Below are 14,129 nucleotides of genomic sequence, written 5' to 3'. Positions count from 1 at the left end.
ACATTTTACTAAATTTATTTTGCAGTGGAATGTTTATAAGCACACACATTCATGACTTAAAGGTGAAATTTCATGCAGCTAAGGAATCTGGTACAAAAACAGAATGGAAAGGATTAGAGAAAGGGGGGAAAACACACAAAAAACTATCACAAATGAAAAACAATCAGCCCTAGATGAACCAGACATCAGGGGTAGTGCTGAAGATTCAAAAAACACTGTGAAATGTGTCTTAACGTTTGCCTGAACAATGTACAGTATATAAAAAGACATTGTCATCAAACTTCAAGATGCCGATGACCAGGTCTGCTCCAGGACTAGCAATAATCTATTTGGATTCCTGGACACAACAGATTTAAAAAAAAACACAAAATGTACAGTTTGTAGCAAGCCAGTACTGAAATGGCAGTAGCACCTTTTGTGCAAAAAACTGATGGATAAGCAGACTGATAATCTCCATTAGGGTCCTAGGAGGCTGTGCTCATCATTTAGTATCTGGAGAGCCATTAGAGCTTGTTTGGCTACATTACCGTTACTGTGGCCACAGAGTTTCTCAAGAGTTTCTTTCATATTGTCCTCTTCAGCTTCTTGTCTTAGGTCGCCTGAAAGAACAAATATATATTTTTAAGAGGGTGGCTTATAAGAGGAAAGGCTGAGCTCATGAATAAGAGGATCTTCTAGTATAAGGATTTGCCCAAGCCATTTGGTTTCGTTAACTATGAAGCACTCGGAGTAATAATACCCTCAACATGTAATTCAGACAATTGGGGGAAGGCTGCACAATATGATCAAAATATATATTGGGGGGGGGTTTGAAGACACAGAAATGCATCCGGGACTGTTGGTTCTCACCCTGTTGTGTTGTGCTTGCCTATTTCCTCATATCGAATACTTTCACATCATGCAATGACAAATTCTAATTCACATACCACGTGTAGTGGAATTACCTGCATTCAAGAGGCTGCACAACAGGCCTATAGAATTATATTTCACCTCTGGACCTGTGTTTTCATCTTGAAGAAGTTTGTGTATGCTCTGCACTAGTCTGGCCTCTTTAAAATCTTCTTTGATGATATCTGCAAAGGAGAGGAATTAAGGTAATTTTCCCCCTGTGAAGCTGTTTCTAGTGATGAAGATCTCAATTTATGATGATCATTCAAAACACACACACACACACACACACACACACACACACACAAAAACTGGAGAAGTGTTTTAATAGCTTAGTAGCTCTATTTTCACCCCAAAATATCCAAAGCTGTAATGTAGGGCAGGCAATTTCTAGACATTTGGAGGCTGCAGCCACCCATCCTTGGACCTAGGAAGCCTGCACCCACTTCTATGACTCCCCCACACAATTTTTCCTTACCCCTTGTGCCATCTAGTAGGCAAAAAATGGGTATGGGGTCCCAGGAGTGTTCAAGACCCTTTAAAATTTGACACAATTGTGTACATGCCCCCTAGGAAAATTTCTCTTCTAGGCAAATTTTAAAATATTTTTTGGGGGGGGATGGTATTGGACACATTTGGGCCCTGCATACTGCGCACCCCTGATATGATGCCTGTTGGAAAAGCTTTCTTTCCCTCCAAGTCACAGGTTTTTCCCTTGAAAGCCACAAACCATTTGGGCTTCAGGGGGACCACCCTCTTCCACATGAGATTGACTCCAATCTTTCTGTGTTCATGTTCTCAGTACAGTACTCATCATTTGGCTCCATTTGACTGTGGTTGCCTAGTATATCACCTAAATGTAAGCTTCAGCTTTTCTGATACAGGGATCACTGTGCATTTTGGTGCATCTGCTCCCAACCAACACAGGAGCCATATGGTTTCTTGAAACAATAGGGAGGTAGCAAAGTAACTGGAACCCTCTTGTCTACAGAGATGGAAAGAGACAATTGATGCTGCATTCCCTGATGTGAAACTTGATATCGCTACATCTCAGGCAGACTCTTCAAGCTTACAGTTTCCACCACAGAAGTGAGTTTAACTTCAGATAGCATGGCTTCGCCATCTCACCACGACAATGTTTAGACTTTCTGTCCCATGTAATGAACCGGCCTTTTAAGATTATCTATATTCCATTTAATGCCCACTCAAGGAACAGAGTCTTGGAAATACTTGAATACCTAAATTGACTGCAGAAGCTATAGCCAAGGCAATCAGTGCTTCATTCTGCATTATGGCATGTTCGCTGGTTGCCATAGAAACCAGGTGCTTGACCGCCTGAGCCTCTTCAATGGCTCTGACAACTTCCTGCTTATAAAACAAAAGGGATGAATCAATCAGATGTTTTTTTTTTAAAAAAAGTAATAATAATTAGAGATTATTGACAGTTGACAGTTGGTCAAGATGGCGGCGCAAGCACTTGCAGCGGCTAGGCATTCCAGAGATCGGCCCTTATTACGGACTCTACATGCTCAGGCACAAGTAATTTACAGTCGACAAGAATTATTATCTATTGGCAGAGAAGGTTACAACTTTGAATCGACGGTCTCAACTTACAACATCCCAGCTGAGCTTTTAAGACAGCCTGCATATCCGGGGGTTACTCCCCCTGCTCTCCCTGTCAGGAAGAAAAGAGCACGGAGAAAACGCAAGCAGAAAAGAGGTTGCAGGGCCGGTCTACGAGTGAGGTTAGGCAAAAATCCTCACAAGCCTGCATTGCCAAGTCTTTTTGTCTCAAATGTTAGATCTCTACCCAACAAGATTGAGGAGCTGGAACTTACTATCTCCCTACAGAAAAATATTCGAGACTGTTGCGTTATGATCTTTACAGAGACATGGCTTGACTCTTCCATCCCAGGGGAGGTAATTGAACTACAAGGACGCAGAGTACATCGAGCAGACAGATCTGTTGAATCTGGGAAGAGCAGAGGTGGAGGGGTTTGTGTTTACACAAACGATAATTGGAGCACAGATGTTAAAATACTGGACATTCACTGTTCTCCTGATTTGGAGTATTTGGCAGTGAAATGCCGCCCCTTTTACCTGCCTCGTGAGTTTAATGTTATTATAATAACAGCAGTATATATACCTCCTGATGCTAACACAACCACAGCTTTGAGTTGTTTGTTAACTGCTATCAGCAAACAGCAGCAGGCCTACCCAGATGGAGTGCTGGTGGTAGCAGGTGATTTCAATCAAGCCAATTTAAAGACCGTCCTCCCTAACTTTTATCAGTATGTGGACTGTCCCACTAGAGGGGAAAATACCTTGGATCAGGTATATAGTAACATCATACATGGATATAAGACGAAGCCATTGCCTAGCTTGGGACAGTCAGATCATATATCTCTTTTTTTGATTCCATCATACAGACCTCTTGTTAAAAGAATCAGACCATCAATTAGAGAAATACAAGTGTGGCCAGTGGATGCATCTGAGCAACTTCAAGATTGCTTTAGGAGCACTGATTGGGCACTGTTTGAGGAGGACAATGTTGATACTTATGCCTCAACAGTACTGTTTTATATCAAAAGCTGCATCAATGTTGTTACTACTACCAGACAAGTACGAGTGTTTTCTAATAACAAGCCTTGGCTAAATAGAGAAGTGCGCCTTTTATTAAAAGCCAGAAATGCTGCTTTTCATTCTGGTGATGAACTACAGTACAGAGAGGCTAGAGCTAAACTGAAAAGGGGCATTAAGGATGCCAAAGCTATGTACAGCCAGAGAATTGAACAACACCTTGAAAGTTCTGACACTCGCCGAGTGTGGCACGGCCTAAGACAAATCACTGGTCAGAGTAACAAAAACAGTCTGTGTAGCAGCAGTGATTTTTTGGCTGAGCAGTTAAATCAATTTTTCAGCCGTTTTGAGGTGGAAACAGGAACAACCATTATTCCAGCACCTACTGTCTATAATACATCACTAGAATCTACCATCAACAGACAACCACTAGTACTGCAGATTTCAGATGTGAGACGCGCTTTCCAGAATATTAACGTTCGAAAGGCAGCTGGACCAGATGGAATCATGGGACGAGTTATTAGGGGCTGTGCTGCAGAATTAGCTGGAGTTTTTACGGATATTTTCAATCTATCCTTGTTGCAGTGTTCAGTCCCCACTTGCCTGAAGACATCTATTATAGTGCCAGTCCCCAAGCAGTCAGCTGTGGTATCTCTCAATGATTACAGACCAGTAGCTTTAACATCTGTTGTTATGAAATGTTTTGAGAGATTGGTGCTGGATTACATTAAGGCTAGTCTTCCACCTTCTTTGGACCCATGGCAATTTGCATACAAGAAAAATAGATCTACTGATGATGCTGTGTCCATTGTACTCCATACTGTATTGAGCCACTTAGAACATCAGGGAACTTATGCGAGGCTGTTGTTTGTGGATTATAGCTCTGCTTTTAATACCATTCTACCAAATAGGTTGTTTTTTAAAATGATCAACCTGGGATTACCTCAGGAGATATGCATGTGGATAAAGGATTTTCTGACAGATAGGCCACAGTCAGTAAGGATGGGATCTCACCATTCTTCTACCCTGGTACTAAGTACAGGAGCTCCCCAGGGCTGCGTGCTAAGTCCCTTCCTCTATTCCCTGTACACACATGATTGCACCCCACTGTATAACACCAATGCAATTATTAAATTTGCGGATGATACGACAGTGGTGGGGCTCATAAATAAGAACAATGAGTCTGCTTATAGAAAGGAAGTACAAAGGTTGATACTTTGGTGTAAAGAAAATCATCTCACACTTAACATCAAAAAAACTAAAGAACTCATAATTGATTTTAGGAGGAAGAGATATGTACATTTACCACTGTACATAAACGGTGAGGAAGTGGAGAGAGTTGGTAGTTTTAAATTTCTGGGTACTTACATCTCAGAGGACCTCTCATGGACTATAAATGCCAACATGCTAATGAAGAAGGCACAGAAGAGGCTGTATTTCCTGAGAATGCTCGGCAAGTTAAATTTATCTCAGCATTTGCTTCTGTCATACTATCGTAGCACCATTGAGAGTGTCCTAACCTATGGCATTCTGGCATGGTTTGGGAGTAGCTCTGTAGCGGACAAAAAAGCTCTACAGAGAACCATTAAAATTGCCCAGAATATCATCGGGCTCCAGCTACCAACCCTGGATGACATCTTCACATCCCGCTGTCTAAGGAAATCACATAGCATCCTGAGAGACTCTTCCCATCCTGCTTATAACTTTTTTGAACTGTTACCATCTGGCAGAAGATATAGAACAATTAAGACTCGGACCACACGTTTTCTCAATAGTTTTTATCCCAGAGCTATAATTGCAATTAATAATGAGCTTAAAGACCACCAGTAGTGAATAATTAGTTGGACTGTGTAACTTGGCCTGCGGTGTAGATGTTTGTATTTTTAGTGGGGGACTTTTAGTGGGTGGGGAGTGTTTGGGAATTTTATGTGTGTGCATGTGTCTGGTCTCTGGGTGTCTGTGAATTTCGTTGTATGTGTATATACTTACAATGACAATAAATTATTATTATTATTATTATTATTATTATTATTATTATTATTATTATTATTATTATTATTATGTCTTACTCCTGTCAATAACACAGGTTCTCCCCTATGATGAGGTGAAACATCTGTCCTCTCAGGGCATTCCTTGAAGGATGGTTGCCTTCTACCCTGAGGAAATCGCAGCATAGAACGCTGTGTGCCTCATCCAAAACTGAGCTGACCAGTTGGGAGAAACCAAGATGACAACAATTCCTACACAACCAGTTGAAGCCTGACTAGGAGAAATCAGTTGAAACTTTTTATGATGGGTATCAGATCAAATGTCTGCATATCAAACTGTAATTGCCATGAGAACATGAGCTGGTCAAACAGCTGGCAACAATGGTGTATACCAGTGGTTCTCTACCTTGGGTCACCCAGGTCGTCTTGGACTGCAGTTCTCAAAAGCCTTCATCACCACCTGTGCTGGCCAGGATTTTTGGGAGTTGCAGTCCAAGAGTTGCAGTTGGGAGCCACTGGTGTGGCTGCTGCCTCTTGAGTGAGTGCCTGCTGAAGGAGACAGGCTGGGAGCCACCAAACACCTGGTCATCCAAAGGATGAACTGGCACAAACCACTGAACTTGATGGTTCATGCCCATCTTTAGAACTAATATGTCCATCATAGTGTCCGCATTTAGACAGTCACCAGTTACTCAGCCTGACACAGACCCCTCTCTACAGTGAAAATACATTTTTTCTAAGGCTTTTTATTTTCTAGAGGACATGGTTGATGTTCCTCAGAATTGTTTCTCTGTTAGTTCAAAAGGGTGATGACTTATAGGCAAACTGTGTCAGGCTTGCTTTATTTATTGTTGGAAGCACTTGTTTTTCTTTTTCTTTTTCGGAAAGACCGTCTATGGTGCAACATTTAAGATGCCTGAATGAAATATTGAGTGAACAGCATATATGTAAATCACTTTGGCTTCAATTCATTGTTAAACCACTTAGAAAAATGGAATGATCAACTTAATGTTGTTGGGTTTTTTTAAAAAAAAGATTGACTGAAATATGGAAATCAATTAAGCTGGAATAAATTGATGCAAGTGGAGCATAAATCAAGTATTTAACCAAATCCACAGCCAGTTAAAGCATTCTGATTGGCGACACAGATAACCAAACTGTAAACAGATTTTTTTAAAAAACATACCGTATTGTCCTGAGTATAGGCCGCACTTTCCCCCTCTAATGTAAGTCTTTAAACTAGGGGTGCAGCCTATGATCGGGATGTTGCATTTTTTTTTAAAAAATAGCACCAAACTTTAAGGGTGCACCTCAGAATCAGGAGCGACTTATACTCGGAACAATACAGTGTGTGAGATAGATAGATAGATAGATAGATAGATAGATAGATAGATAGATAGATAGATAGATAGATAGATAGATAGATAGATAGATAGATAGATAGATAGATAGATAGATAGATAGATAGATAGATAGATAGATCTGGTAGTCTCCAGCTATTTGTTCATATCTTAAGAATATCCCTTCTATGCCTTGAAGTCAGTAGTAGAGATAGTGGTATTCATATACAATTTCAGTCAAGGTGTGCCATACAGACAGAAACTCAAATGTTAGGGACACTGTATTCTTGAAGGCTTTCATGGCCGGGACCTGATAGTTGTTATACGTTTTTCATGTTCCTGAGTTTTTTCTTCCTAACGTTTCACCAGTCTCTGTGGCCGGCATCTTCAGAGGACAGGAGTCAGAACTCTGTGCTCTTGTGCAGTTTGTTTGGATAGTTGAGTATTTAGTATTTATAATACTGTCCTCTGAAGATGCTGGCCACAGAGACTGGTGAAATGTTCGGAAGAAAAACCTCAAGAACATGGCCAGACAGCCTGATAAACCTACAACAACCATTGTTAGGGACACTCTTTTGTTTTCAAATGCCACAGATGAAGGAGGATAACATTTATGCGCTCTTGGGTTTACCTGGTAATAAAAAGGGCGAGCTGGGACACTAGCTCTTTAGCTTTGGAGGCAGTGTCAGATGGGAGCTGGAAGACCACAAGCCTAACCTGTTCTTGAGGAACACAAGTACTGTCAAGTTATGCTGCAGGAAGAGGAGATGTGTGGAGGGAACCATGCTTGAAGTTTGGATTTGGCCTTCATACCTTCTGCATTGATGTTCCCTACTAAGACCAGCAGGGTGGGGTAGCTAAGAGGTTGCTCCTTGTGAATGAGGTGAAGATTACTCTCAGCATAAGAAAATATGGTAAGACCATGCTCTCAGAAATGCGCCCATCCAAAGGTTTCAGAGAAGGTGATGCAGAACTTGATTAGCAGCCAGAGTTGCAAAATGAGATGCTAAACATCCATGGCAATTCTTGCAGACTTGATCAGACACAGTCTCCTGTCATACCTGAGATCGACTATGACGTATAAGTGATGCCAGCAGTCGGTTTGCTTCTCCGCAGACTCCAGCATGGTCTCTTGAATCACACCATTGCACCAATCTGTTGAGCAGCAGGGGATCCTGGCCTAGTTCCTCGGCTGCATCAGCTGAAAGACACAGATTGGAACATTTTCTTCATGGGCCTGAGCTGCGGCAGCTGTCAATTTTCCCCTCTCCCCTTGATTTTAATTGATGACTGCAGGTGGAGATATGTTTGAATAAATCCTTTATTCACTTCTTTGTCATGCATTCATAAGGGCCATTTATACATGCACATTTTAAAAATTGCTTAGAGCCTGCCTCACTGAATGTCTATTAAACAAATCACTATCTGCATGTACAGATAGTTCACAAGCAACAGAAACAGGTTTCATATAATCTCAAATGCAACATTTCATTGAAATAAAATATTCATTCATTCATTCATTCATTCATTCATTACATAGCATTCAATCCATTATAAATAAATGGTAGTAAGAAACATCTGAGCAGTAAACAGCATTTGGTGGTGGTGGGCAATGAAGGGCCCTATTCTCATACATAATTTAGGTGAGCCCAATGTTGTGATTAGCCACTGAATGTGTGAACTGCTTTTTTTCAGGCCTGTGGAGCAAATGGAGGCACTGCCTCCCCTAGAGCTGTGTGTTACCCTGTGAGGCTGGGAGTACCTCCACTCCACAGAGTGTACCATCCATCTCTACAAGAGGAAGCACTGAGGAATACCTGTCTACCATAATAGGAGATGTGCAGGGATTGTGTTTAGAGCAAAAGACACCAGAGGGGGCGATTCTGGCAAGAAAGATAGAGGGGTTAAAAGTAGAGAAGGAGGAGGGAGAAGGGCAGTTGGAAGTAGAAGATGAAGAGGCTTGTTAGGTGCAGGAAGAGGAGACAGTAGAAAGGAAAGAGGACGGTGGAGATAGTGCAAGAAGACCCCTGGACAGGGAAATAGGTAGAATTCAAAGTTCCAAGGGAATATGCAGAGAAGGAGTGGAAAAGGCAAATCTATAGGAAGCCACCTTATAGGGGGGAAACTGGAGAGAGAGAGAGAGAGGCGAAAGGAGTTCAAGACTTGGCAACAGTGGGAGGCCCAGAAAAGAGAAGGTCCATGATGTATACAGAGTCCCTGGAAGCCCTGTGGAGTCAGTCTATTTGGGCCAGGTCTGAGACAGAACTCGGGCAAGAAGGTATGGGAACCGCAGGTGGGCTGGGTTTTCCACCCTCCTCAATGATGCTGAATGACAATTTACCTGACAGATTGGGCCTGGCCCATAAATGAAGTTGTAAAGTTCTAAGTTCTTTGCCCTTGTCGATAAAAGGGGATTTGTTACAGTTTGGAAACAGAAAAAGGTTTGATCCATTGTTAAAACATGAGACGGAAGACATTGATAATAATGAAGTGGCTAAGTTGTTGGATAATAAACCTGTTTTATTAGAAGAATTTGGTGTACATGACTCATCCTTCCATCAAAACATATCAAAGAGGGGAAAGGACGTTGAACAAGATCACAGTGGCGACCAATGTGGGGGCAAGTCCTTAACTCCTGATGCGATGTAACGATGGATGCGGTGGGCAACAGAACAACAATATGTCATTTTGATTCAACTATTAAATCAAGAAAAAGTGATGATGGATCAGATGATGAGAATACCAGGACAACCAGAAAAGAAAAATACGGAACCGGTGCTTGAAGAGCAGAAATTTATAGTGACGCCAGGATTTACACACGTAAAGTACAAAAGATGGGACCGGGCAATGATCCAGAGGCATTTTTACACATATTTGAAAGGGTGGCAACAGCAGCAAAATGGCCCCCGGAACAATGGACACTAATCCTAATGCCTTACTTAATGGGGCTGGTACAAGAAGTGGTCGATACATTGGAACCTGAGGAAGTACAAGACTATGCCAAGGTAAAAGCAGCAATATTGGGCACCTTAGACTTGTCAGAGGAAGCCTACTGTCAACGCTTTAGAGGGCTATGATATAAAGTTGCCATCCCACCACACACCTTGTCACAGCAAATGAAGGCAAGCACAATAAGATGGCTATGATCGACAGTACACAGTACAGACCAGGTGTTGGAGCTACTGGTTACTGAACAACTAATAGCAACACTTCCACCTGACGTCAAGAGATGGTTCTTGCGTAATCAACCAACCACACTAGAGGCAGTGGTCACATTGCTAGAGGCTTACGCCTGAGCAGAGGAGAGAGGCAGCTACTTCATGAGCCCAATGCAGGAGAAAAACACAGAGAAGATGGTGTATGCGGCAGCAATCAACTTGAGAACGAAAGCCAAAAGCCCAATGATTCCAGGAAGCCAAAGACCAACACCAGCAAACCTGAGAGGCACAAAACTTCGTTACGGCGGGGTTAGATTCAGAACTGCAGATGCCAGGACTACCACCAAATGCAAGGAGAGAAGGAAAGAGAATCTACTATGGCTGTGGCCAGGAGGGACATTTCTGGAGAGAATGCCTGGTAGAGGACTTTGTGTGGGCCTTGGCCTTCATGGCTGCAGGCAAGGTGGGTGGTGGAGAACACCTGGTTGGGAGGTAATAGGGCAGGTAGAAGGTCATACATTTAAGGCCCTCATAGACATGGGGTGTAGTAGAAACCTGATTAGATACTATGCGGGCTTGAGATATGGTGGATGAATGATGGTACGTTGTATTCATGGAGACATGAAACCATGTCCAAGGATAGAAGCAGAGGTGACCATACAAGGACAGAAACAAAGATTGTGGATAGAAGTGGTACGAAATTTAGTCCATGAAATGTTGTTGGGAAGGGATTGGGAAGGAGTCAAATGACTATTGGTGAAGAAATTGATAACCGCTGAAGGACTAGCAGGGACCAAAAATATCCAAGGGGTGTCTAAGAAACAAATTATAGCCTGGCAGCAAGATGAGCCAGACCTACAGAAGTTGTTACAGACTGCGACGCCGGAAAATGGGGAAAGTGGGCGTGAAGAACAATCTTTGCTAAAGGAGGGACTACTATATTATAAGAGAAAAGAGCCACTAGAAAGAAAGTTGTTAGTAGTCCCAGCTAAACTAAGAGCCACAGTAATGAAGTTGGCCCATGATATCCCAGTAGCTGGGCATTTGGCAGTTGACAAAATGTTGGCCCAAATAAGACAAAGGTTTTTCTGGCCTAATTTGAGCAAGGAAGTGGAAACTTTGTTTTTTATTTTTGGTATGACAGAACATGACAGCCTCAATTTAAAGCACAACATCATCTTTTAAGGGCTGGAGAACTCTACAAAATTCAGGGAATAAAAGGCAAAACTACCCCAGAAAAACACACACACAAATCTCACTCAATACTCACTGTTGAAAGTAGATTTTTCATTACCACAATGACCATGGTTATTAAAATGGCCATAAACCAAACAGTCTACAAAATAACCAGAGTCTTTTATAGTTAAATGGTTTCAGATTTAGTAGTATTCCAGGATGAGAGTGAAGCTTTTAATATGAGAAAAACTGTTTTTGGTCCTGATGCCAGCAGTGGGACCATGGGTGGAAATTTTCAAGCATTGAAGGCTCCTCCCCACCATCCTGAGAGTCCCAAAGGCTCTCTCAAGGTCAAAAGAGGTCCCTAAGGAGCCTCAAAACTTGGGGGTTGGAATAAGAAACATTAAATTACAGGTTAACATTGGTGTCTGATGACATCATGACCATTTATGATTGCAATGTTGCATGAGAAGATCTCAGCCAATAATAACTTTCCATTAGATCCTTCAAGATAGTAAAAGAATTACAGGAGCTTAACTGCACATGGGAAACATAACCCAAAGGACTTAAGAAAAGAGTGGTAACTGTAAAAGAGAGTACTTTTAACAGAAAAGGTTGGTGAAAAAAAATGAGGCAGAAAGTTAACTACTGGAAATAATATATTTTGAAATCATGAATATTTTTTTCTTACTGAAATGAAAAAGAAATTTCTGAAAGTCATAAAACATAGTACAGTGCATCTGCTGATGACCAGAATTTTGAGCAAATAAATCTACTTAGCTCCACAGGAATCACATTTCTGCTAACAAAAGGGTTTTCTGAGGCAAAACATTTCTTATTTAAAATGTTACTATTGAAAAATATTGTTTATAAGCCTGTATACAAGTTCTGCCTGTGGAGTATATACTTGGCAGTCCATTCACACATACAAATATCATTCAAATTGTGTAGTAACTGAGTGGGAGACTTAGGTGTTTGAGTCGGTTCCAATTGGATTAGCCAGCCGGATAGCTTAGTGAGTTATGTATTATATGGTTGTGCAGCCAGAGGTTGGGAGTTTGATTCCCCCCTCCCCCAATGCCTCCAAGGAGAAAAACCAGCCTTGGGGAACAACACCATCCCAGAGTACTCTCCAGAAGACGGCAATGATAAACCATTTCTAAGTACTCCGTATTTTAAAAAACTCCATAAAGAGTTACTGGAAGTCTGTACTAGAGAAGGGGATTAATTGAAAAAATGGTGATTCATCACAATTCATCATTCATCAAAGTTGACAATTGATGAAGCATGAAATTTTAGCAACGAATCGACAAATATTTGTGGATTTGTCACTAGAACACAATGCCCTGCCAAACAGCTGATTGGTGGGATATTGACAAGCACAGTGGCTACAGCAACAGAAACCCTGTTTCCATTCCTACAGCCAGCCTGCACGAAGGGACAAATAAAAATGGTAAATATTAATCCCTTTGTATTCATTGGGACACTGGAACTGATTAATATGTTGGAATGAATATCCCACAAATCAGCAATATTTCATGAATATCATTCATTTTTTAAATTTATCACCATGTCTAGTCAGAACTGACGTGAAAGCGCACAGTTAATTCAGGAAGACTAATTTAAGATCAAAATGCGAGTGTTGTTGAAATTTGATTCACACAGAAATGTATCTCAAGAGAACTTTCATGGCCAAGCACATACATTGGATATCCTACTATACTGGTTATTCAGACATGTAAACAGTTGCAAACAGCTTCTTTATGTTGGTGCTCCTGAGAAGTGATTGGTGCCGAAAGTTGAAAATTTTAAAAAAATTAAGAGAAGAAGCCTGTCTTTCTAAATTCTGCAGGCATCAACGTGTCTCGTCATTGTCACAGTAATGAATTTATACTAGATAATGCAATCAACTAATTTAGCAGGGACTTGTTAGAAGACACATGTTCACAGGAGTATATTGCACTGAGTTAATTAAGGTCAATGTTGGCTCCCGGGTAGATTGAACAGATGGCAATTAAGACAAGAGGCTTGAGCTCACTGCCACAGAAGGGTAAATCTTAACTAAAAGTTGGGTATGTTCGTTCCTCCCACCCTGCGCTTTATGCCCAGCAGGACAGCTCATTTTGCTTTGAATTCCAAGAATACTTTCTTTTGAAGGGCGGGAAGCTGGCCAATATGGGGCAGGGGCTTCGCATGCTTTTCTGTTGCCTTGGGTAGCATCAGAAGGAACTGTTGTAGCAAGAAAAGAATGAAACTGTCGTGTTAGTCTCCCTACGTTTCAGCACAGCTCCGCCTATTCAAGGAGTCCTCTGGTTGGGACTCCCTCATCTATACGACCAACCAGGTCACACCTGCAGAGGTTGCCCATATTCTAATGCTTAGATTCAGGTAGGTCAATTTGTGTATTATTTAAACCAGGTGCATTAATAGTTGCATTGTTTTCCTACTTCCAGCATGTTTCTTCCTTGTTACCATATTGAACGTTAGCACCAATGTGAGTATTGAGAGTGCAGGAAAGCTGACATGGTTTCCTTGGACCAGTCAGTATCTTTTAGCTAAGCCTCTCTTGGCTTGCAGGGTTGTTGGGAGCATAAATGGAGATAGGAGAACCATGTAAACCTACGATGGACTGCTCTGAGATCCTTAATAAAAGCTTAGCCAGCCATTTGATCTTTCCATTGCCGCCTCATCCAAAGCCATGCTTGTGAAGAATGGCTTGCATCCTGATGTCAACAGCAGGGGTGACTGATTAACCCATTGTGAATTTATGATCCAAACCCTGTAGAACTGAATGCAGGCTGTGCCACTATAAATTTCTAAACATAGACACTCTTATATAGCTGGGTGGCAGTCACTGGTCTGCAGGGACAGCCCAAGTTGAGGCTTAGCTACTTGAGGCAGAGCAGCAAATGGTGCTACTCACCTATGTTAATTTGCATAGTTCCCAAACCTTGGCAACGCGTTGTGGGACCTAAAGCAAAAAAATCTCATGGGCAACA

General features: G+C 41.6%; 1 protein-coding gene across 1 annotated transcript in view; it reads right to left on the bottom strand.

The window, feature by feature from the left end:
• LOC110083682 (rap1 GTPase-GDP dissociation stimulator 1) overlaps positions 1-14,129 on the bottom strand; it is a 60,306-nt gene continuing 46,177 nt past the window's right edge. The window contains exons 11-14 of the mRNA XM_020802301.3: positions 7,858-7,997; positions 2,127-2,253; positions 945-1,073; positions 1-599 (exon numbers count right to left, since the gene is read on the bottom strand). Of these exons, the coding sequence (XP_020657960.3) occupies positions 457-599; positions 945-1,073; positions 2,127-2,253; positions 7,858-7,997 (539 nt within the window). The 3' untranslated portion in view covers positions 1-456. The remainder of the gene's footprint in view (positions 600-944; positions 1,074-2,126; positions 2,254-7,857; positions 7,998-14,129) is intronic.

This window comes from Pogona vitticeps, chromosome 3 (genome assembly GCF_051106095.1).
Source record: "Pogona vitticeps strain Pit_001003342236 chromosome 3, PviZW2.1, whole genome shotgun sequence".
Lineage (NCBI taxonomy): Eukaryota > Metazoa > Chordata > Lepidosauria > Squamata > Agamidae > Pogona > Pogona vitticeps.
Note: the sequence above shows the minus strand (reverse complement) of the source record. Positions and strands in the feature narration are given on the sequence as shown.